The sequence below is a fragment of the Stegostoma tigrinum genome, chromosome 37 (assembly GCF_030684315.1).
Source record: "Stegostoma tigrinum isolate sSteTig4 chromosome 37, sSteTig4.hap1, whole genome shotgun sequence".
Taxonomy (NCBI): Eukaryota; Metazoa; Chordata; class Chondrichthyes; order Orectolobiformes; family Stegostomatidae; genus Stegostoma; species Stegostoma tigrinum.
In genome coordinates, this window is record NC_081390.1 from 21,057,453 (window position 1) to 21,083,367 (window position 25,915).

The 25,915-nt window shown below is 44.5% G+C and overlaps 1 protein-coding gene across 6 annotated transcripts in view; it reads left to right on the forward strand.

Moving 5' to 3' along the window:
- LOC125467564 (ras-GEF domain-containing family member 1A-like) overlaps positions 1 to 25,915 on the forward strand; it is a 210,323-nt gene that overhangs the window by 174,672 nt on the left and 9,736 nt on the right. For 5 of the 6 annotated variants that reach the window (XM_059640273.1, XM_059640274.1, XM_048563592.2 and 2 more), the window contains exons 3-10: positions 7,441 to 7,620; positions 9,848 to 9,967; positions 15,519 to 15,656; positions 19,487 to 19,708; positions 20,559 to 20,633; positions 22,471 to 22,566; positions 23,164 to 23,266; positions 24,158 to 24,237. In XM_059640273.1, coding sequence (XP_059496256.1) covers positions 7,441 to 7,620; positions 9,848 to 9,967; positions 15,519 to 15,656; positions 19,487 to 19,708; positions 20,559 to 20,633; positions 22,471 to 22,566; positions 23,164 to 23,266; positions 24,158 to 24,237 — 1,014 coding nt within the window. Of the gene's footprint in view, positions 1 to 1,128; positions 1,422 to 7,440; positions 7,621 to 9,847; positions 9,968 to 15,518; positions 15,657 to 19,486; positions 19,709 to 20,558; positions 20,634 to 22,470; positions 22,567 to 23,163; positions 23,267 to 24,157; positions 24,238 to 25,915 lie in introns of those variants that run through there. The other variant, XM_048563591.2, reaches the window with a different exon arrangement.

Sequence of the window (25,915 nt, forward strand, 5' to 3'; positions counted from 1 at the left end):
GTTGGCCTCACTCTGCTTTGCAAACCCAGCTAACCAACCCTAATAAAAATAAGACCAAACACCAGATTTAAGAATAGAGATAACAACGTGTGGAGCTGGAGGAACACAGCTGGCCAGGCAGCATTAGAGGAGCAGGAAAGTTCACATTTCAGGTCAGGACCCTTCTGAAATTTCTGAAGAAGGGTCCCAACCTGAAGCATCAACTTTCCTGCTCTTCTGATGCTGCTTGGCCAGCTGTGTTCCTCCAGCTCCACACTGTTATCTCTGACTCCAGCATCTGCAGTTCTTGCTATCTCAGAGATTTAAGAACAGCTTTTCCCCCACTGTTATCAGACTTATGAACAGACCTCTCATATATTAAAGTTGATCTTTCTCTACACCCTCTCAGTAGCTGTAACACTATTATGCATTCTGCTCTATTACCCTGGTGTACTTATGTAAAGTATGATTTGCCTGGTTAGCATGCAAAGCAACACTTTTCACTTTTTCTGAAGCTCATTTCTGAAGAAGTGTCCCGACCCGAAACGTCAGCTTTCCTGCTTCTCTGATGTTACATGGCCTGCTGTGTTCCTCCAGTTCCACACTGTGTTATATCTAATACTTTTCACTGTATCTCGGTACATGTGACAGTAATAAAGCAAATCAAACTAAATAAACAAATACAAAAACAAAGTTGCTGGAAAAGTTCAGCAGGTCTGGCAGCTTCCGTGAAGGAGATGCTGCCAGACCTGATGAGCGCTTCCAGCAACTTTGTTTTTGTTCCTGATTTACAGCAGCCGCAGTTCTTTTGGTTTTTAAATAAATAGATATTATGACAGCTGTCTAAACTCTTCAGCCAAAGAGCTAGGTTTTTGAAGAGAATTGCCAGAGAGTTTTGGAGGGAATTCCAGCCTTGTTGAGCTGATCAGGGTTAGGGTAAATGGTTCTGGAATCAGTAGGTCATAAGGCCAGTGTTACAAAAAGCGGAGCTTCAGGGCAGTGAATGAGAAAGTGGCGAACGACTTCCGCACGCTTTTTGTAATGAAGGGGAATTTTAAGACTGTCCCTAACGTGGGTGTTCAGCTGTTAGATTGGCCACTGCCGGGTGTTGGGGAGGTGCTAGAACGTATCAGCTTTCTCAATACGGAGAGTGAAACCTGTCGGGTCGGTTGCTTTGTAAGGGAAACTGCGGGGCAGGATCAGGAAAGGGGAAGGACTTGAATCTTGTTTACAAGGAGTCCCAGGCTGAGCACGCACACAGACAAGAGTTGGTGCATGAGAGAGAGAGAGCAGGGAAACTACACTGGGAATTTATGCTTTCGTTTTTTGGGGAAGTTTGTTTCCTTCATCTACAGCCCCAAGAGCTATAACTGCCTGGTGCCTATACTGTGTCAGAGAGAGAGAGAGAGACAAGTGTGTGTGTGTATCGCTGGACGATGAGGGTAAGGAATTGAATTTATTTCTTTTTTTGTTTTTCCTGGTTGAGAGATTCCATGGTGGTGTAGAGCTGTGTGTAAGCATTGAACGAATCGCGCTGTGTTTCCCTGTGTCAGACCCAACTCCTCTCTGTGACTCCTCATGTCCTAATCAACCTGCTCAGAAATGCTGTTGCGGGCTGATGCGACTTTAACGTGGTCCAGAGGTGGGGACGCTACCACAAGAGCCCTTGCCTGATGGATGGGGACCAGGGATCAGGAATGTGAAACAGGTGTATTAACCTAGTGTACAGTTTGAGGGGACTGTCGTTCTTGTGTGTAGAGTGACAGCGGGTTGACCTAGCTCCTGCCTAAACCCTGAGAATGCACTGAGTGGAGGGGTCTGGGGCGGGGGGGGTGGGGGGTGCTGTGAACAAGGACTGTTTAAAGCCCAGTTCCTCCCGTTTATACCTTCACCCTGCACCTATCTGGGCGACCACCGCCAAGTGAGGCCAGTCTAGGGCTCACAGTGTAGGACTGAGGGAATGTTGCACGGTCTTCCAGAAGCAATCTCAAACCAAGGCATCTGGAATATACCCCCAGGAGGGGCTTTTGTGGAGGACAGATGGTGTGTCCCTCCCCGGGCTCCCAAGACCCACCTGCCCCAGAGGGATGTCACAACATATCCTAAAAAAAACTTACTGTATTGCCCAAAGTTTCCATTGGGCAGTTATCCGTACGCACAACCCTTACCACCCCCACCCCCTTTCGCTGGCGAGCTATCGCCGTTAGTGTTTGTGGGATCTTTCTGTGCTATTCCCCCAGTGACTGCGCTACGCACTGTGCAAATCGGAGTGGGCCCTGGGAGCTGCTCCGCGTTGAGTTTTGGTTTTTCTTCGCTCGCACAGCGCGCTGAGTTGCTGCTAGTTTTTTCTCAACGACCATGTAACTGATCACTTGCTCAATACTATTAACCGGCCTTTGCTGCTCTGTGTGTGCAGGGATCAGCTCGTCACTGGTTTGTTGGCTCCTGTGAGACTCAGTTATCTGTTATAGCTGATGCGGCTGTTGTGAAAGAAAAAACCACTGTGCTATCACCTAAATAAAGAAATGTCACTTATATAGTCCCTCTCGTGATCTCCGGATGTCCCAAGTACTTTCCAGCCAGTACTTCTCAGCCACAATGCATGAAGTGCACAGCCAATTTACATAGAGCAAGGGCCCACACAAAATGGCAACATGATCCTTTGTATCGTTGCTGCTCGCCGGATAAATATTGGCTTAGGACGTCAGTGACAGCTCTTAGTGCCGTGGGATCTTTCTGATTATGGCTGAGGTGGGAGTACTCTCTGATTATTGCTGTGGAGTGCCAATCTGAAAATTCCCACTCTGGTACCTGGAGTGGGACTCGAATCTTCAACTGTCCCACTCAGAGGCAGAAGAGCCTGCCTATTGACCCAAAGCCTTTCATAACCCTCACTGTATGTCCTCCTATCCCTCTGGCTGCCTGCACCTAACAGTAAGCTCAGTTGGCTGGTTTATGAAGCAGAGTGACAACAACAGGGCAGGGGAGACCACAACTAGAGGGCATATGTTTAACATGGGAGGGAAAAGATTTAAAACCGACCCTTTTTCGAGGCACCTTTTTCATGCAGAGCCAGGGGATGTGGTAGAGACTGGTAGAATTATAACATCTAAAAGGCATCTGGTTGGGTACATGAATAGGAAGTGATCCAAACGCTCCTAAACGGGACTGCATTGATTTAGGATATCTGGTCGGCATGGACAAGTTTCCGTAATGTACATCTCTAACATTCTATAACAGCACAGGTCCAATTCCTGTGCTGGCTGAAGTTATCATGAAGGTCCTGCTGAGACCCCCTTGCCTCAGATTGTGACCCTCTGATTAAACTCCACACCAGTCATCTCTGTCTCTCCAACGAGAGAGCAGGACTGTCGTGACTTTTTGCAAGTACTTTGCTGGATGTTGACATAATTAAGGAGTTCCAGCGCACAGATACTATCTGCGTGGCACGCTACACCAGTCGGGAACAGGCTGTGTACATTGTGCGCACACATATGTCAGTTTTTGACAGAAACCTTCTGCTTGTCAAGACGAAGAGGTGACAGAGTCGGTGTATTTTTAACTTGCTGCTTTCGCAAGGCTGTTGATGAGCTGTGAGCAACACATGGGAATGTAAGTGAGCTGGAGTTTCTTCTGGTGCTGGACACAGGATACTTGATAAAATGTTGTTTATTGTATTTGCAGGTTGCCCTTGTCCTTCACTCACGTCATCCTTTCAATGCAGTATGTCACATGCTGCATGTTCTCTGAGCCCCATCTTAAAGTCAAGGATGGGAAAAATAGAGGCCACTTATGTCTAGTTTGATAGTTTTTTTTGAAAAAATTGCACAACTCCTTGTGCTGTGGGTGTTCTTACTGTCCGTAGTTGGCCCTTGAAGAGGTGGCATGAATTGTTCTTGAATTGCTGTAGTTTGTCCGATTTAAGGCTATTTGTACAGCTCTTTTTGGGAAGGAGTTCTAGGATTTTGACCTAGCGACAATACACAACAGATTTCAAAGTCAGGGTGGTTTGTAACTTGGAGAAACTTGCATGTGATAGCGCTCCCATTACATGCCTATACAATAACATTATATAGTGTTATTTCCTAGAATCCTCCTTTCATAATGGATTCACTCAGATCTTTCTGCGTACTACCCATGGCCCTCAAAGTCTAACCCCAAGCCCAGGAGATCCAATTGTTACACTAATCAGAACATTTTAGTATTCAGTAGCCCATTTGCTCTGCATCTTAGAGTTAAGAAGGTGCAAGATTGTGAAAGGTGGTTCATCCTCTGGTATTAATCTTCCCACCTGCATTTTTGCATTGTGAAGCCTTGCAATGGGATGCTACTTCATTGCATAGCTGGTAACTCCAATCTCTCATAGAACTTTGGAATTGCAGAAGAAGGACATGTAGCCAGTCATGCATGCATTGGCTCTCTCTGTGTAAGAGCCTTGCAATTAATCCCGTTCCCCTGAACCCTGCCCACAACCCCCTGCAGTCTGTTTTCCCTTAACCAGTTCCAATACCAAGTAGGTGTCTAATGTTTATATTTTGGGGAAGGTACTAGGACCATTACTGGCTGAGGAAGCCTCTCCATGAGCACCCATGTTCTTTCAACCACAAGAGGGAGCCCCTCCATGCAGGCATTAACATAGCCTTTGCATTGGAGTGGCTTCACAGTTCAGGAATTCACCCTCTTTAAGTACAGAGGATTTGATAGAGGTATTTAAAATCAGGGCATGCTTCAATGGGATAGATCAGGAGAAACCATTACTTTCACAGACAATTCAATAAGCTAGAGGACAGAGATTTGACAGAACTGACAGAAGGCTCATGAGGAGATAACACTTTGGAGCTGGAGGAATACAGCAGGCCAGGCAGCATCTGAAGAAGGGTCCCGACCCGAAATGTCAGCTTTCCTGCTCCTCTGATGCTGCCTGGCCTGCTGTGTTCCTCCAGCTCCAGGCTGTATTATCTCTGACTCCAGCATCGGCCGTTCTTACTATCTCTGAGGCTCGTGAGGAGAACATTTTTGATGCAGTAGGTGATTAGGATAAGAGATGCACTGTCCAATAGGGAACTGGATACAGATTTCCTTTGAAAAGGAATGGGATATATACTTAAAGGAAAAGGTTTCAAGGACTAGTGGGAAGGATGAGGAATGGGCCTAACTGAATTGCCCTGTGACAGAGGAATGGGTTTATTTTTCCCTGAACCGCACCTTCTCCAATCTTTGCAACCCATCACCCTGCATTACAGTTGAGTTTACAGGTGGGTATCTGAACACCTCAGATGCCAACCTTTTGATCAGCCCCACGTAACTGTTTGGACACTGAGAGGACTTCAGGCCATGTCCTCACATCTCCTTGAACTCATGCTGAACCCATACGATGGGCCGAACAGCTTTTTTTCTGTGCTGTATTATTTTATGCTTTATTTTGAAATAAGGAGATGGCCTGTGCCTCTAAAACTTCCCAGTCCTTTGCTGTGTGTGTGTGTGTGTGTGTGTGTGTGTGTGTGTGTGCCTTTTTTCCTCTCTCTCAGCATTGGACCTGGGAGCAGGAAGTGCAGCTGATGAGTTCAGGGTTCTGCTTGTGTAGCTGGAGATTGCTTTCTTTAAAATACCTCACATCTTAGTCTTGAGCATTGGCTTGTTTTTGGTAGTGGGCAAGTTTCCTGTCGTGCAGGGCTGGAGCGCACAATGCAGAGGTTAATCCTGGTTGATGAACGGGGTCAGGGAATGACATAGTAAGCACTTGTGGGCATTGTGTTATCCAAACAGGGCCCATTCTCCAAGCCAGCTTCTAATGGCTGTTTATGCACTGTGTATTTTTCAGTTTTGAGAGTTAAGAACTTGCATTTACATATTGCCTGTTACAGATTCAAGACATTCAGATGTACTTTATGAACATAGAACATAGAACAGTACAGCACAGAACAGGCCCTTCAGCCCACGATGTTGTGCCGACCATTGATCCTCATGTATGCACCCTCAAATTTCTGTGACCATATGCATGTCCAGCAGTCTCTTAAATGACCCCAATGACCTTGCTTCCACAACTGCTGCTGGCAACGCATTCCATGCTCTCACAACTCTCTGTGTAAAGAACCCGCCTCTGACATCCCCTCTATACTTTCCACCAACCGGCTTAAAACTATGACCCCTCGTGTTAGCCATTTCTGCCCTGGGAAATAGTCTCTGGCTATCAACTCTATCTATGCTTCTTATTATCTTGTATACCTCAATTAGGTCCCCTCTCCTCCTCCTTCTCTCATGGTCAGCAAAGTAATTTTTCCAGGTCTAATTCAAATATAATACAGGAAAATGATGTCTGCACTGAGCTAGATCCTACAAATAGAAATGTGATAAATGGTCAGATTTTAACAAGTGCTAGAAAACTGAAATTAAAACTAACAACTCGAAGTAATCAGGTGGTGTGTCAGATTCTGGCTAACATTCCACGTGTGCACCAAGCATTACTGAGACCTGGATTACTGACTCCTAAAACCTGAACCTGCCTATTCTCTGAACAGACACTGATGGTGACAGAGTGTATCTCTGGAATGAGATAATGGGAATTGCAGATGCTGGAGAATCTGAGATAACAAAGTGTGGAGCTGGATGAACACAGTAGGCCAAGCAGCATCTTAGGAGCACAAAAGCTGACGTTTTGGGCCTAGACGAAGGGTCTAGGCCCGAAACGTCTGCTTTTGAGGTCCTAAGATGCTGCTTGGCTTGCTGTGTTCATCCAGCTCCACACTTTGTTGCTTTTCTATTTCTGGAATGTTCTGTTTCTGCCTTGCTTTCAGTATGGTTTGAGCCCCCATCTATAATCCACTTTTCTCCCAACATTGACTTCTCCAATTTTTGGAATCCATCATCCTTGATTACATTTGAGGACTTCTCAGGCAGGTACCTGGAGAGTTCAGATACCACCTGTGCTCTGTGCTCTTAACCCCACCTCACCCTTGTAGACACAGAAAGGATTTTAGATTGAGTCTGCACACCTCTCTGAATGCCCTGAATTGCTTTTGTATCTGGTCCTCAAATAATCGATGAATTTATAAAATTAAACAATTAAAATCTGTTCTTAAATGGTTCCAGTGTACTGTAAGTGAGATTAGGTGGATAAAAAGCTGGAATCCCTGACCTCACTATAATAGTTTGGTATGAACAGCAGTGATAGACGCAATTGTATTCATCCCAGGGGAGCTCATGAAAGGTATGATGGATTATCTGTTCATGGGTCTTGCTGCATGCAATCTAGTTGTTTCATTCCTTACATTGTAACAATGACTACACTTCAAGAAAACTACTTCATTGGCTATGAGGCGGGTTGAGAGGTGCCAAGGTTATAAAGGCATCATTTAAATGCAATTTTTTCCACTTCATGGAAGGAAAAGGAAGCTACTTGTTGCATTACAGCGTGAGAATGCTCCCAATATGAATAATTTTTCCTGCTCTCTTTCTTTCTAGGAAACTATGCCCCAGACATCAATTTTTCCAAGCATGCTTGGCACTGGCTGTAGTGGTCATGCCCAGCCAGATTTGGAGGAGAAGTGTGTGGATCCAGTGTACCAGGATGGCAGTTTAGTTTCAGGGTCCCTTGAGGTGCTCATTGAACACTTGGTGCCCACTGTTGACTATTACCCTGATGTGAGTATTCTGCAATGCTTTATTCCCTTTCCCCTTCATCCTTGAGATGCTGTTCCCCTTTGGGTGGTTTGCCTCCATGTTATAGTTACAGGAATCAGCCATTGAGCCTCTTGGGTCTTTTACTGCTAGCCATTGAGATTATGCAACCTGACCTTAAGGGATAATAGGAAGGCAATGGCCTAGTGGTCCTGTCACTATACTGTTAATCTGAGACCTAGGTAATGCCCTGGAGACCCAAGCTTGAGTCCTGCCACAGCAGATGGTGGAACTTGAGTTTAACAAACACCTGGAATTAAGAGTCTAATGATAACCATTGCCGATTGTCAGAAAAAACCCATCTGGTTTTAAAAGGAAGTTGCCAACCTTACCTGGTTTGGCTTACTTGTGACTCCAGCCCCACAGTGGTGTGTTTGACTCTTAAACTGCCATCTGGGCAATTAGGGGATGGACAATAAATGCTGGCCTAGCCAGCGATGCCTTTATCCCATGAATTAATTTTTAAAAATCATTGACCGACAATCCATCAATTTCAGTTCTGAAATAAACAATTGATTTTAGCTTTCATTGCCATGTACAGCAGAGGGTTCCTAACTTCCACTGCCCTTTACAAGATGATATACATCCCATTTTGAGCCTTAGTGAGTCTGGTTCTAATTTTTAGACTCTGCTGTCTAGTCTTAGACTGTCCAACCAGTTGAAATGGTTTTGCCACATCTACCCTCTTTGTTCCCTTTCATTATCTTGAACCAATTGATCAAATCACCCATAGCTTTCTAAATCTGAGGGACGTCAACCCTGGTTTGTTCACCTGCCTTTGTAACTTCACCCTTGAAGTGCATGGGTGCAAAGACACAGGGACTGATAGAGGGAGACTTCTCGGTTAGGAATTGATCTCCCTGCTGTTTAGCCTGTGGAGTTAGGTTGGGATGAAGAAACTGAAGGCATTGTTGCTAAGTTTGCAGACCACACAAAGAGGAACAGGTAGTGTTGAGGAAGCGGGAGGCTCCAGAAGGACTTGGACAGGCTTGGAGAGGAGGCAAAGAATGGCAGTTGGAATACCATGTGGTAAAGTATGAGGTTATGCACTTTTGGTTGGAAGAATAGAGGCACAGGCTATTTTCTAAATGGAGAAAGGCTTCAGAAATCTGAATTACAAAGGGACTTGAGAGTCCTAATTCGGGATTCTATTAAGGTTTATGTTCGGGTTCAGTTGGCATTTAGGAAGGTAAATACAATGTTAGCATTAATTTTGAGAGAGCTAGAATACAGGAGCAGGGATGTACTGCTGAGGCTGTTATAAGGCACTGGTCAGTCTGTATTTGGAACATTCTGAGCAGTTCTGGGCCCTGTACCTATGGAAAAATTTGCTAGATTTGGAGGGTGTCCAGAGGAGGTTTACAAGAATGCCCCCATGGGTGAAGGACTTTGTCATCTGAGGAGTGGTTGAGGACTCTGGGTCTGTACTCGATGGAGCTCAGAAGGATGAGGGAAGTTTCATTGAAACTTACAGAATACTGAGCGGCCTGGATAGAGGGGACGTGGAGAAGATGTTTCCATTGGTGGGAGAGACTAGGACTCGAGGACTGAGCCTCAGAATGAAGGGACGACCCTTTAGAACTGAGATGAGGAATTTCTTCAGCCAGAGGGTGGCTAATGTTTGGAACTGATTGCTGCAGGAGGCTGTGGAGGTCAAATCGTTGATTGTATATAAACAAGACATAGAAAGGTTGTTACAGAGATAGTAGGAACTGCAGATGCTGGAGATTCTGAGGTAACAAGGTGTAGAGCTGGATGAACACAGCAGGCCAAGCAGCATCAGAGGAGCAGGAAAGCTGATGTTTCGGGTCTAGAGCCTTCCATGTACTGTGGGGGAGAGGTTGGTGTGAGTGAGAGGGGTGGAGAGGTTGAGGTGATCAATGTCGTGACGGCAGTTGGAGATGAAGAGGTCGAGGGAGGGTAGGAGGCCGGTGGAGATGAAAGGATTGAGGGAGGCTAAGGTTCTTGATTAGAAAGGGAATTAAGAATTCCAGTGCGATGGCAGGACAGTGGGATTGAGAAACACATCAGCCATAATCAAATGGTGGTGCAAACTCAATGGGCTTAATGGCTTAATTCTACTCCTCTACCTCATGGTCTTATGGATTTCAACTTCCTACCTTGTAGTTTCAGGGCACTTTTTTTAGTTCTGACAAATGAAAATGTACCTGTTTCTTTTTCTTGCCCCCAGCGGACGTATATCTTCACCTTTCTTCTGAGTTCACGTGTCTTCATCCACCCACAAGAGCTCTTGGCGAAAGTTGGGCAGATCTGCACAAAGCAGCTGGAGACGGGGACCGAAGCGGACAAGGTACAGAGCAAGATGTAGCATCTGTTTGCTTTTTTAATCATGTCTAGCGCTGGAGGTGGAAATTCAACCATGCTGCATACTGCCTAGAATGTATGTATCTATTTTCTCTACCAGGGCGCCAGGCAGAATGGCTGGGAAGTGGGCAGTTCAAGGTTGTGGGTGCCCAGATGCATTTCTGAAAGTAACTGGCGGCCATCCTGAGTTGCAGTGCTCTCAGACATTTCATTTGGAGACTGGTGTTGTATTGTTGCTCAGATGTCAGAAAGGCACTAAACCTTTAAGACATTATAGTTAACATCATGACATGTGATGCTCCAGTATAAAATCTAACTCTTTGCTCATTCAGTCAGTGGTAGGTTGGTCAGATTGCTTGTTGGCCTATTAGTCAGCCTCTTACCTACTCATGTAACACAGTAGCAATCTAAATAAGCATATAACGAGATTAGATATGGAAGTCTGCCATATTCTGTTAGTTTATATAGTAGATAATAAACTTCCAGATATCTGACTCAACATGAACAATGATGGCAATGGGATATGTTAGCCCATATAAGATACACCATATAGACATTGACAGTTGTAGAAGCACAACATTGACGGCATATCCTGTACCCCTCCCAGGTCACCAAGAGATACTATAGCCCCCCTACTCCTCAATTAAGGGAAAACCCAGCTTTCCTCTGAACAATGCCATGAAACACTTAGCCAGGTCCCAGCTTAAGCATTTGTCGGACTACATGTTTGTTTATTTTCTTTTGCTTGAATTCGTATTTCTCTTACTGAAGAATTAAACTACAACAGATGAAGGGAGAAAGGCTCTTAACAACAGAGCAGTGCCGGCAGCATGCGCTCGCTGACAAGGGGGCTGGCTGTGAAATTATAAAATGTGTTTTTGACACAAACTCAAAAGTGTACATGCCTACAGCCAATCATGTGAAATCTGGCAGCTCTGACTAACTCGTTTGTTCAACAGGAATGGTCTGTGAGACAGAAATGTGATTTTACACAATGTTGCTGCAAAATATGGCAATATCTGCTGGGTAGCAGAAGGGAAGTTTAACAGTTCTCAGCTCAGATCTGTGCCTGCCTGTGGCAAATAGCTGTGACTCATCTGTCTTTTTTGTCTGCAGTACCTGGGAAGCATATAATGGAGGAACTTTCATTTTCGGTGGTGTCCTTCACCATCTCATAACCTCATAATTTGTTTTACAGCCAGCATGGACATTTTTGAAGTGTGTACTTGCTGTGGTAATGCAGGAAACATAGCTGTCAACTGCACAGAGAGCAATCTTCCACAAACAACCATGTAATAATGACTAGATAATCTGATTTATGGATATTGATAACTCTCCTGCTGTGCTTCAAAGCAATACCATCAAACAGCACCGAAGAAGGCCCTTGATTTAAGACCAAAAGACCATAAGACATAGGAGTGGAAGTAAGGCCATTCGGCCCATCGAGTCCACTCCGCCATTTAATCAGGGCTGATGGGCATTTCAACTCCACCTACCCGCACTCTCTCCGTAGCCCTTAATTCCTTGCAAGATCAAGAATTTATCAATCTCTGCCTTGAAGACATTTAATGTCCCGGCCTCCACTGCGCTCCGTGGCAATGAATTCCACAGGCCCACCACTCTCTGGCTGAAGAAATGTTTCACCTGAACAATGGCACCTCAGACAGTGCTTATTTTTAATTCATTCACGGGATGAAGGTGTTGTGTAGTGAGACCAGCATTTATTGCCCATCCCTAATTGCCCATTGGGCAGTTAAGAGTCAACCACATTGCTGTGAGTCTGAAGGTATATGTAGGCCAGACCAGGTAAGGATGGCAGTTTCCCTCCCGAAAGGCCATGAGTAAACCTGATGGGTTTTTCTGACAATCGGCAATTGATTCATGGTCATCATTAAATTCTTAAACTTCAGGTTGTTATTTTTAAAAACTGAATTTAAATTCCGCAATATGCCATGGCAGGATTCAAACCCAGGTCCCCAGAACATTACCTGGGTCTTTGGATTAACAGTCCAGCAATAGTAGCCCTAGGCCATCACCTCCCCCCTAGGAGGTGTGGCACCTCCCCAGCGCTGCACTGGAGCATAAGCCAAGATTTTTGTGCTCAAGTCTCTGAACCCATAATCTTCTGGACTCAAAGGTACAGATGCTAGCCACTGAGTTGTTACTGTTGGAAGTACCACCTTCCATTTTTGCATGGAGCCCCATGTTCCAGAAGTCTCTCCGTTCCCTGGCAGGGGTTGAAGTCACTGGTGCAAATGCACAGCAAGGCTCTTAGTGTCCCATCTGCTGGCAAAGAGAGATCAGCATTTCCAACGAGGATCCTTGGTCAGAGCTACATTCAGGCGAGCGACTGTGTCCATGTGAGAGCCGTCCTTCCACAAATGGTCACACATCTATTAGGTCCAGCATTTTAAGGGTTTAATTTTCCAAATTCCATCATTTTCTTCTTGTCTGTTTGCAGACAGCTTGGGATTGTAAATAAGACGAGAATTTTTCGAGAGTAGTGCATTGCTGCTTCCATTCCTCAGCTGGCTGTTTCCTGTAGGTCATGGGTCAGTGCACTCGCTGAGGGTCCTCTGTCATGTTTGATGGAAATTATTTGTCTGTTAGTTTGGCAATGACAACTATCCATCGCACTGAACAAAAAATACAGAAGCAGCAACTTGAATTGAGATAGCGCCTCGTTAAAAATGTTCCAGGATGCTCCATGAAGATCAGACAAACTTTGACACCGAGCTTTAGTGATGGATGAGGTGGAGTCTAAGGAACCTCTTAAAAATGGAAGAGAGAGGCCTGGGGAGAAAATCTTAGAACTTGGGATCAAGTCCATTGAGCATGTGGGCATTGATGTTATGCATAACTAGAGTCATACAGAATAGTGGCAACTCTGAAATAACTCAGTGTGGAGTTTACACATTCTACCTGTGTTTGCGTGGGCTTCTTCTGGGCGCCCCAGTTTACTTCCACAGCCTAAAGATGCGCAGAGTGGAATTAGCCATGGGAAATGCGGGATTATGGGCATAGGATAGTGGAGGTTCATCTGGATGAGATGCTGTTTGGATGGTAATTGTGACTCGATGACCTGCCAAAATGGCCTGCGTCTACCCCATAGGGATTCTGTGATTAATGATTATAAACACAGAATGCTGGAGAAACTCAGCAGGTCTGGCAGTGTCTGTGAAGAGAGAAACAGACTTGAAACGTTAACTCTGTCTCCGTTTCAAGAAGGATATTAAACTGGTGAGAATTCAGAAAAGATTTACCAGGATGTTGCTGGGAATGGAGGGTTTGGGATGTAAAAATAGATTGGAGAAGCTGGGACTTTTTCCCCAGGAGTGTCCTTATTGAGGTTTATAAAATCATGAAGGGCATAGATAAGGTGAATAGCAGGTGTCTTTTGCCTAGGGTTGGGGGTGGAGGCACATTTTTCAAGGTGAGAACAGAAAGATTTAAAAAGGACATGAGGAGCAACTTTTTATTACACAAAGAGTGGCTCATATGGAATGAACTGCCAGAGGAAGTGGTGGATGTGGGTGCAGTTACAAGATTTCAAAGACATTTGAAAAAACATATGAATAGGAAAGCTTTGGAGGGATATAGGCCAAGCACAGGGAGGTGGGACTGGTTTAGTTTGGGAACCAGGTAGGCATAGATTGGTTTGACTGAAGGATCTGTTTCCATACTGAATGACTCCAGTATTCTCTGTGTTTGTTTCAGATTTCCTGCAATATTTTGCCTTTTATTCAATGCCAGCTCCAGTTTCAGTACTTACTTATCTGTTTTCCCTTTTTGTCTAATTGCCTTCCCTTCTTTCTTTTTTTGCCTTCTTCCCTTGCTGCATTCTTTGCCTTCACTCTGTACGTCACTCAGAATTCCCCTTGACCTGGATACTCCCTCTGACCTGGTGGTTTTAGCTTCACTCACTCACACACCAGTGGCTGGTGTGCAATTTCAAATGAGAGCATGGTTTTAGAAACATCATTAGGTTAGTACTCTTTAAAAAGACGGGCACGCTGTCAATTAGCACAAGTTCAGTCCCTGGCTCACCAGTATTAGAAGCTCTTTGATTGCATAATGAAAATATCACTGGGTTCTGATGTCTGATTCACCTTTTTGTTCCAGTCAGCCAACCAACCACTGAGATGAGCAGCCAGATCAAATATTTGTCCTCTATCCTAACTCTCTCGTACTAACAGAAATCAAATTTTGTTTTGTTTTTGACTATTGCGGATTTATTTTTCCCCAGTGAAAGTTTTCTGTAATTGGCGCTAAACATTGCAGGAGTTAAAAGCTTTCTTGCGTGTTTCTCCTTCTCCTGCCCAGCCCCACCTGACCCTCTCGCACTCTCTCACTCACCAGACGCCCAGTGTTTTCCTATCCATCCCTTTCGTGCAGGGTCTAGACAGAGGTTGAGGTTGAACATCTGACAGCATTCCTCCTCTTGGCCAAATTCCACAGTTGTCTCCAGTGACGTCAAACAGTTGAGAACAGGCAGTGCTCCGTCGCATGTTGCTCATGGCTACATTCCAAATATCAGGCAGCTTCACATGCTACACCCGTCCTTTCTAATCTTTACCGTGAGAACACTTTGTTTTAGGCAGCAGGGGTTAGCACCTGTGGCTGTGTATATCTTTGTAACTATTACTTGTCCTCCCGAGACCCTGTTAGTGTTGTAGGGCTAAAGACACACTGTGGGTCATTTACCATGCTAGGCGCTGAGTTGTCGCAATGCTTTTAAACTGGTTTTGTGTAAGCATACACTCCCAAACGATGTGTATGTGTGTAGATTCAATCTATCTCACAAAGTGTTTAAGCAGAGGGATATTCACAATCATGGCACAACCTCAGGAAACCCAAGGAAATTTTCACATTTGGGTTCACTCCCGGATTTATTTTAAGGTTTGGATATCCAGGTTTGGCTGCAAAACTTCCTCGGACAACTTGTATTTGGGAAGGGCTCTGTTATTAAAACTCCCCCTTTTACCCTTTAAGATACTTTACCATATTTCCATAATCTCTACAGGCCCAACCTTGAACAGATCTGTCAGCCGCTGATGACGCTATTCAGCTAGTTTGTTAGGTCTTTTCAAATAATTAACATCAAACATTATGTTCAAATATACCAATTGAATGTTTTTGGATGGGTACTGTCTCTTTGCTTGTTAATCCTCCGTGGCCTCTTGTCACTGCTCCATCTCTGCAATCTCTTCCAACTCTACAATCCCTAATCCCAAACTGTCAAACTTACTGATTCCGACCTACAGTGCATCCCATTCTTCGTTGTATTCCAGGATGCTTTGCAGTCTCCTTGGCCCAACATTCCCCAGAGTCCCCTTCCCAAATCTCCTGTTTTTCTATCTCTCTGTTTCCTCCTTTAGGACCCATCTCTTTATCATGGTTATTTCCCTGTATCTCCTTTGGCTCAGCATCTGTCACAGTGAAATACTTCAGGCTGTTTTACTACGCCATAAAGCACTATGTAAATGCAAAGTGTTGTCGTTGCCACACGATTAAACTCTTGGCTTGTTTTCCCACAGGTGAAAGTGAAGGAATTTGTCCCAAAAATCATCCAGCTGCTGACTGAGTGGACAGAAACATTTCCACATGATTTTCAGGATGAGAAATCTATGAAGGAACTGAAGGACATTACTCATCAGATAGCACAGTGCGATGAGGTGAGGGGTTCAGCGGGGGATGGGAAGGATTTCTTTAAAAAAACTGATGTAGTTCTTTACCGTTGTGCACGTGTTCTTTGTTGAGAATGTCCACAGAATTTAATGTTCCCGTATTGCAGGATATTTTGCAATATTTCGATAAAGAGGTTTCCAGTAATGTTTTCACTCCAACATGTTGAGTGTTAGCCTCCTTCCTCAACACTGCACCCCCCACCCCTCCCCCCCAACACCCCAGTCCCCAGCCTCCGTAATATCAAAATTACTGTTCTGTGCGGAGATTCTGGGAAGCTGGGGCATTCTGTCCTTCGAGTGAAGAAACTGAGGGTAGGAGGGGTAGGTGGATTTATTACAACTTGTTCAAAACCGAGGAGCCTCGGTAGCTAATTGAAAACTGTTTGCATTGGAAGAAAAGTGAGTATACAGTGGATACAAATTTTTAGCAATTGGCAAAAGAAATTGAATGGGATGATGAGGCATATTTATTTCAATCAGTGAGTTTTTATGAACATTGCCTCAAAGTCTGGATTTAATTCTAACTTTCAAAAAGTATAAATGTCTTAGAGACACTTACCACCTTTAAGAAGCTTCTTAAAACATACAATTTAGTCCAAACTTTGTCATCTGTCCTAATATAGTAATTACTCACTTAACGTTCTAGTTATAATACTGAAAAGTACAACATTACCTGGAACAGGGTTAAGTGAATTATTTTTTTCTTATTAAAAGTAATGTAAAAGCTAGGTTTTGAAGAATCCTTCCCATCTTAAAGAAAACATTATAAACTGAAAGCTTAAGTATTGTACATTGTTAAAGTACTGTAATTGTAAACACAATGAGATAAATGTAAAATGCAGGACAAATAAGATATAGTAAGAACTTGCAATGCTACCTCATTGAGTGTTTTTAAGGCAAAGATAGATTTTTGAACAGGAAAGAAATTAAGGGTTATGGTGAGCGGGCAGGTAATAGGAGCTGAGTCCACAAAAAGATCAGCCCTGAACTTATTGAATAGTGAAGCAGGTTCGATGGGCCAGATGGCCTACTCCTGCTCCCGTTACCTCAGTGAAGCACCTTAGGAAGGTTAAAGGCGCTATACAAATTTTAAGATGTTGCAACCAGACAGAACATTTACTCGGGAGTTCAATACACACTTCCAAAAGACAATGTTAAGGGATCGGAAGAGAGCCAACAGGCTGGATATGGAGTTAATGTCTGTGTGGTCACTCAATGCTGAAATTTCCTTGTCTCAGTCATTTAGGTGAAGGACCATCCTGGGGGTCACTGAGCACATTGCAGTTTTTGAGGTCTTTGGCATGTGCCCTCTCAGTGAGAATCAAACTGCTGAGATCAAAACAGACCCAGAGGAGCTTCTCATGCAGAGCTAATGGAATCTGTTTTGCAGCTCAAAAAGACAGACCCGCACCCACAAATTCTCATGGCTGTCCAATCTTGGGAGTATGGAAGCTGGGGGCCAGCACAAAGGGTAGAGTCTTCAGCCTTTTTGGGGAGGGGAGTTGTGGAGTGAATGAGTGTGCATTCCATCTTTTCATTTTCTCTGCACAACATCTCTCATCATTCCACTTCCTCTTTCTGCACCCTGTACAGATCAGGATGTAGTCATTACGACAGTAGCGAAGGAAAAGTAAAACATCTCCATGGTAACAAAATGTAGGAGATTCTTCAGGGCCTGTCACAAAACCCCGAGTGTGTTAACAGTGACAAACAGTTTTCAACACATCAGTGTTTGGGTTAAAGCCAGCAAGGGGTTAATTCTTTGTCTACAGTTCCAAGTTGTTTGGGAAATATTCATCCCAGTTTAGGCAAAAAGAAACAGAGTAGCAGCAACTATTAATGGAATGTTTAGCAAAGTGAAGCCAGCACATTCTATATTCTTGTGCTGAGACTCCTCCCCCCGCCCAACTCTTCACAAATAATCCATCTCATTCAATCCCACAATAGCGAAGGCACAATCAAAGGAACTGCGTGCAGTCAAAACCGTTGAGAAAAGTGCTGCTTGAAAGGAGATACCAAAGACTGAGATGAAGTAAATCAGACCCACCACATGTTTTCATTTCAAGGCCGCAGGGCTCCCCCAGAAGTCAGGCTTCCCAATCAGCCTCATGTGAAGGAGCTTTCTTTCCGAACGGAGAATTTGACAGCTCACAGGGAGCTATCAACCCTTGTGCTGGCTCTTCTGGAGGGTTCCTCCAATCAGTCCCCCTGTTTTATCCGTGGCCCTGCATTTTCTTCTATCAAAAGATGCCACCACCTTCAGGCTATAAGTTGCAGGTCACGACAATTTTGCCTGAAAGTCACACGAGGATTTCTCCAGGTAGACCCTAGCAGATGTCCTGTAGAAATGGTTGCCAACACAGTTTTTCCAGAGTTTCAGCTTAAATTCTTGTAGACGATTGGGAGAAACCCCATGCAAGTTTTCTGATGTCACTGATTACCAAGCTGGCCTTACGCAACTTAAAGCTGCCTTTAGTTTAAGGGACATCCCGTTATAATGCAGAAGCCTGAATAAATATTTGGTGCTTTCTTGTGTTTTTTCTTGTTTCTACTAGTATGTCAGCGTTATTGGGACTGCAACTCCAAATATAGAAATTATGAGGAAACGTAGTCTATTCGGCCCGTTGAGCCTGTTCGGCCATTCGATAACATCAAAGCTAATTTGATATTATGGCCTGTACTTTCCTGCCTTATTCCCAAAATCTTTCACTCGCTTACTGCCTAAAAAAAAAATTCAGTGACTTTGCCTCCACTGCTTTCTGTTCCACAACTAATAAACCTTTCACACAGTGGGGAGAAAGTATCTCCTCAGCTCCATCTTAATGGCAGACTGTTTATTTTTAGTGAGTGACCCCTAGTTGGAGTTTGGCCCGTAAGGAGTGCAGCATGAGCTGAGAATGGCTGCTCAGCAAGGCCAATGCCGGCATTACCCATTTTCAGAATACCTTTCCCATTGCATGCTACCTGAAGGGTAATAGTTACTCTGCTCACCAGGTAGTCATTTAACAAAAGTGTTCCTGTAACTTTCAGTTGTAATCTGGACCAGGACTCCTTTATAAAAGCAAGCCTGAAATTCTGGAACAGTCAGAACTTCTAAAGCTCATATATCTGACCCAGTCCTGATTTGCCTTTACATTCAAAGCAAACTTGATTTGGGTTGTATAACTGATTTTTAAAAAATTCATTTATTGGCTGTGGGCCAGCATTTATTGTGCATTCCTAATTGCTCAGAGGGCGGTTCACAGTTGTCAACCACATTGCTGTGGGTTAGGAGGCACACATAGGACAGACCAGGTAAGGATGGCAGATTTCCTTCCCTAAGGGGCGCAAGTGAACCAGATAGGTTTTTATAACAATTGACAGTGTTTGCATGTTTGTCGTTTAGCCAGCTTTTCTTTATTGCAGATTTTTATCACATTTAAATATTACCATCTGCCATGTCCCTAGAGCATTAACTTGGGGTTCTGGATTTCTAGTCTAATAACATTACCATATGCCACCACCTTCCCTTGATTCACTGTTATACCACAAACTGTGCCGCTCATTAAATACCTTAGTTTTTGTTACACACCAGTGCATACCTTCTTGTTTATCCCCATGTGTCCTGAGGTTTAGGGACATAAAGCTAGCTGTTTTATGCTTATGCATATCTGCTTCACTAGTGGTAGGTACAAGTGATTTGGATTATATTTTTGATATCCAGGAATGCTTACTGATGCATCATGGCTCCCCAGTGTAATGCACATGCCTGCCTCCTATCCTGCAGGCTCCACCTGTTCTCTGTATGACAGTGTTTCATCTCTGCTCATTTCCCTCAGGAAAACTCCAGCGTGAAGAAAAGCATTAGTCAGATGACCCAAAGTCTGATCCGCAGCCTCTCGAGCCACAGCCAGTACCAGGAGGCACGGGAGATCATCAAACCATCGGTCACGGACAAGCAAACCATCCTGAAACCCAAGACTCAGTCCAGTCAGAAGGATATACTGAGTGTCTGCAATGACCCCTGTGTCTTGGCCCAGCAGCTCACCCATATCGAGATGGTAGGTGAATGCTTTTGGGGACTTCACAAAGCTGCGTATCAGAAAGATATGAAACGGTGCGGGGTCAAGAAAAGAAGCATTTAAAAGGAGTTTCCGAGTTACCAGTGATGATTTGACATGCACAGATGGTTTGTTTGTCACAACACTGCCCTTTCACCCTCAAACCTGGCTGCAGCCCATTTTTACTGTTACCACAGTTGAGTAATGAGGGCTGATTTTCAGAGTGTGCTGTCCTGGCACACAGTCTCTCTTGAGCAAACAGGGAGTAAGGAGCTAGATGGAATTGCAAACTTTAGGTCAGGGACTCATTAAAATACGGAAGCATATTGTTCAACCTGCAAAGACTGTGCTGGCCTTTTTTTTTGATCCATTAGACCTCATAGAATCCTGCTCTTCCTAATGCACCATACACCTTGTGTTACCTTTTTCTTCAAAACAGTACATTTTCATCCCCTTCTGAATGAACTTTTGTGGATCCTTTTTGAAAACCAGTCTGCAGCAGAGGGTTTCACATGATAACCCAGCTGCTGCGTGTAAAGAGATTTTTTTTCCCTAATCCCTTTAATTCTTTTAGAAATCAGCGCCCTCCCTTTACCATCTCAATGGGCAGTGACAGCAACCTTTCATCACTTAGCTTCATAATTTAGAGGTTGCAGGGGTGACTGAAAGACTTTTTTCTCTATTCGAATGTCTTTACACCGTAAACTTTACTGCACTGTATCTGAGGGTGGGAATACTCTAGTACTGTCTGTGATGTGTACCCGATTTTAAACATGAAAACTGCGTTTCTAAACAGTGATTGGTCTGGCTGGTAACCATGTCCAAATCGATATCTCCTCTATTCCTGCAGGAACGATTAAGACACATCACTCCAGAGGAGCTGGTGCATATATTTAACCACATGGATTCAATGGACAATCACAAGGTAGGGATGTGAAGTTTTGCAATGGTCTGCCTTCAAGCTTCTCCAGGCAGCCCTGCTCATCCAGAGTTTAGCCTTTGAACCTCAACGATTTTCTGTCATTAGTGAGTCGTAACAGGCTGTTTGTTCTGTGAAGAATGTCTGTTTGTGTTTGTGCAATTATTGTGTAACACCGCTACATGTTTCAAGCTCAGTTGGTTGTACAACTCTGGCCTCCCAATGTCGAGATGAAATAGGAGGAGAAGTCAGGCCATTTTGCCCCTCAGATACTGCCCTCTGCCGTTCAGTAAGATAACGGCTTACCTGTTTGTGTTTTCAATTCCATACTCATGTGGTCCCTTTGATTCCCCCGCCCAATGAGAATTTATCCTCCTCTTTCTTAAAATATACTCAATGATTTCAACTTGATTACCTTCTAAGGCAGAGTTTTTCAAAGCTGCACAAGCCTCTGAGAGAAAATCATGTCTCCTCATTCCTTTCCCGAAAGGGCTACCCATAATTTTAAAACGTTAATTTCAATCTAAGACAATACTTCCAGTGTCCAGAGATGTGCGGGATAGGTGGATCGGCCATGGGAAATGCAGCACCATGGGGATAGGATTGGGGGGTTTGTCTGGGTGGGGTGCTCTTCGGAGGGTTGGTGCACACTTGGGCTGACTGGCTTGCTTCCATGCTATAGGGTTCAATGATTCTGTGATTTCTAGACTCACCCATAAGACAAGGTGTCTTTGCAAAGTTCACCTTGACAAGAACTATTCAGGATCTTATACAAGTCAATTGAGCCACACCTTGCCCTTCAAACTGAAAACTGTGAGAAACAGGAGTCGGCCGTTCAGCCTCTCAAGCCTGCTCTGCCATTCATTAGAACCGTGGCTGATCCAACGCTCCTCACACCCACTTGCCTGTCCTTTTTGTGCCGTAACCCTTGGTTTCCCCTCTGATTAACAATCTATCTGTCTGTGCAGTGGGGACAAGCCCAGTCTGTCCTACCTTTCCTCATAATGAAACCCATTCATTCCAGTTCTAAGCCTGCCAAGTGAGTTAATGCTCTTCTAGCTAAAGAAAATATTTCAATGGAGTATGCTCCTTTTCTAATAAATCACAAGGTAGTCTGCCAAACCATCCGGTTACACAGCTGGATGCCATTTTGTTCACTGTTTTAACTCGATGCTGATCATGCCTTTCACTTAGCCACCTCCCTCAAGTTCCAACACTGATGTTTAACAGCTGGTGGGCCACTCGTTTAAAATGGCTCCAGGTTGTTTAAAATGTTCAGGTCTCCCCCCCACCCCATGTCCTGTCTGCTGCCTCCTCCTTCCCACCCATCCAACTCCTTCCCCCTCCTTCCCACGCCCACCCTCCATCTCCTCCACCTCCCCACCTCTGTCCCTCCTCCTTCCCCTCCCCCAGTACAGCACTCCCCTACTCCATCCCCAAAGCCACACTCACCTCTACCTCGTCCTTCCCTGAACCCCTCACTCACAACTCACCTCGTCCTCCTATCCACACCCCCCGAATTTTGTCCTCCTGCTCCTCCCCTCCCTACCAGCCGGAGACCCGGCGTGGGCTGGTTTTGACAGGATTGATACTGGGTTTTAGTTGTGGCTCCGAGTCCGGATTGGAGCCACCGATTTTACTCAGCAAACAGCTGGAAAGAGACAGAGAGAAATCTTAAACCACAAGGCTGCCTGCCTGCATCAACGCCCTCCGGAGTGTTTCGTTTTTGGGATGGAGTGGGGTAGTGGTGTCAGAAAATCATTTATCAAAGTTCTTTGTGTTTCAGCTGCTGGTCAAAGTCTCGACATTTATGTTTATGTTTTAAATTCTGCTTTTTTTCAAGAGCTGTCGCAGTGACATCAAGAAGACCTGCAACTTGGAAGCGTGTGACAACTGGTTTAATCGGCTCAGCTCTCTAGTTGCCACTGAGATATGCAGAGTGAGTTCACAGGAATGAGTGCCTTGCTTCTGGCAAGCAATTACTCACCTCAGCTGCCGTGTGGTGGTGTGTGTCAGTAATATTAGCTGAACACTTGCTTCAGCCCATTGTCTCTGTGCATTTTGGAGATGGGGAGAGAGTCACCCAGGAAAGCATCCCCCCCCACCCCCCATCAAAATCTCCAGTTTGTGTCTTTGGCGGGGCTACACTTTTTATTTTGCTACATCAGTGTTTTGATCCATTCCCACAGTCCACGAAGGTTCTGCAAAGTTTTCACTCTCGTGCTGTGCTCTACACAGAGAGTGCTGGAGAAATTCTGCTAGTTTGGCAGCATCTGCGGACTGAGAAACTGTTCATGTTTCAAGTCTAAAAGGACTGTTTTTCAGAACTCTGCGGGTCTGTTTGTTTCAAGTTTTCAAACTCTGCAGTTTTTTTCGCCTTTTATATAAAAGTGTGTTCATTGTGTGACAGGTTGTGCAGGCGAATATGTGATTGATTGGAGGGAGGAGATGAGAGGGTCTGCAGAATCCTAATTGACTATGCAAAGTCTTCCTCCTGCATGTGTACCCTTCTCACAGAGGCATTATCTAATTGCAGGTTGGGAAAAAGAAACAGAGGACGCGAATGTTGGAATTCTTCATTGATGTGGCACGGGAATGTTTTAACATCGGAAACTTCAATTCCCTAATGGCTATTATCTGTGAGTATGTTCTCTTAGAAACTGTCTGGTTCCTAACCCCCTGCCGTTGCATATCTTCACTTTTCATCACTCCACTGTTGGTAGCCAAACTTCTTAGCTCCTGAGCTCTGAAATTCCATCCCCGCCAAATTAAAATAAAAAATCCCTTCTTCCGCAATAATATGAGTATTATGTCACAGAAGGAAGCCATTCAACCCATCTTACCTGTATCAGTTCTATTACTTAGTGCCAATTCTCTGTTTTCACTTGTTCTCTGCCCCTCCCACCCCCACACACAGCAGACCATTTCCTGCTCCCCCTTTTTTTGAAAGCTGTCTTCTAACCCAACCGCTACTCAACTTGCCAAATATCCCCTGATGTGGCTTCATGTCAGATGTTGTTTGTGAAGCCCCATTGGATATCTTACAATGTAAAAAGCGCGGTGTAAATAAAGCTGATGCTGTCATGGTTCTTAGAATCCCTGCAGTGTGGAATCAGGCCATTCGGCCCATTGAGTCCATATATCCACCCCCCCCACCCCGGCGTACCCTATCCCTATAACCCTGCATTTCCCGTGGTTAACCAACCTAGCCTGCACATCTCTGTTTACTTTGGGGCAATTTAGCATGGCCAATCCACCTAACCTGCACATCTTTGGACTGTGGGAGAAAACTCACACAGAACACAGGGAGAACATGCAAACTCCACACAGACAGTCACCCAAGGCTGGAATCAAGCCCAGGTCCCTGGCACAGTGACGTAGTGATGCTAACCACTGTGTCAGATTAAGGAGAATGGACTCTCTGTCTTCCTGTTTCTCTGTGTCTCTCCCTCCTATCTACTGCTGTCTGAATAATAAAAGCACACAAGTACAGTTTCCTCACTGATAGTACTTGTGTCCTTCTGTCTCAGCTGGAATGAATCTGAGTCCTGTTGCCAGGCTGAAGAAGACATGGTCCAAAGTCAAAAAGGCAAAATTTGAAGTTTTGGAAGTAAGTATTGTGTGCGTGTGTGTGTGTGTGTATACGTGTATGCGCGCTCACGGTTTCTGGAAATCTTTTCATTGCTTCTTGCACAATGATGATTCTAAAATGATTAAAGAGGAGCCATTGCAAATCTAAGTTTCCCTACTTTTCCGGGTCTTCACGCTGCAAACTTGGTAGAATTGTTTTCCTGTGTGCCCTATAGACAGATCTTCCCAGCCTCTTGCTTATAGTCCCAACAAGTTACTTGGCTCAACATAAACTCTCAGCAGGCACGTGCGGAAGCTCACTGCCACCCTCTCAAGGGGCAGTTGGGAATATAAGAAATAGAAGCAGGAAGCATCTGGCCCCACCCCCTCATTCAATAAGATCATGGCCAATCTTTTGGTGGACTCAGTTCCAACTTAGCTGCCTGCTTACCATTATCCCTAATTCCTTTACAGCTCCAAAATCTATCTATCTTTGTCATAAAAGCACACAACAAGGTCACCTCAACTACTTTGCTGGACAGGGAATTCCACGGATTCACAACCCTTTGGGTGAAGATGAATAAGAGATGTCAGCATACCCAAGGAGAGGATAAACAAGAATATCTCAGTAGAGGGATGGTGAGCGGGATAGGGTTGGATTGGTAGTTTGAAAGGAAGAGTTGCCAGGGAATTGCTCAGAAATGTGAGAGAGTTATTCTGGTGCTGAATTGTTCTTGGGGGGCGCAGAGGTGTAAAAGGTAGAGAGTGCGATTTCTTGTATTTTGGATCAATAGTTGGCCTGCCCCTGTTTAATTGCTCTGTGATTACAGCACCACCATGTGGCAATGCTTTGTCTAAATGGCCCCATATCCGCAGGATGTTCTAGGATTTGCACTCAAATATTTACACTGTCACGTACAGGAATGTGATCTCCCTGAGCATCAGATACAAGAGCTCTGCCCACAGGACCTGGGTACCCATTACCAGCCTAAACAATAGCATGGGTCTTCAAAGTATCCTGAGTATTCCAAAAGATGATCAGTGCAGCCTCAAAAACATTATGTTCATTGTAAAGTTTATTTGTCCCACAGCTGTGATGCTCACAGAAAATACTTCAGGTTGAAATTGTTTTGACTTGAAGAGGTGTGCATGAAATTCCTCTCTGGTGTTTTAACAGAGGCCATGACTTGCTTTAAATGGGTCAGTGTCTCCTGTAAAACAGCACAAACATATGCTGAACAAAAACACAAGTTGCTGGAAAAGCTCAGCGGGTTCTGACTCACAATCATGTGCTGATATTGCCACAGCACCATTTTGAGATTCAGTGTATTAATGTTGTTTGTTTCCATCCCCTACTCCACATTCCATGACGTGGGAGCATCATTTATGGCATTTACAGGATGGGCATAGGCCATTCAGCCCATCATATCTGTGTGGATTCTTTGGGTTTTATTTGATGACTCTACCACATCCTGACTCTTGGCCGTAGCCCTGTACTTTCTTCTGTACATGTGTGCATCAGTCACAGTGGGGGCTGGGGAAGTGAAGAAAATAGGAGGATGAACCTTTTACACAGCAAGTGGTATTGTACATGCTGCTGACAGGGTAATGGAAGCAGAGAACATTAACAACATCCAGAGGAACAACATCTTGAGGGGAATAAATTTGCAGTGGTGTGGGGATTGAATGAGATAATGGGACCTACTGGACTTTTCTAT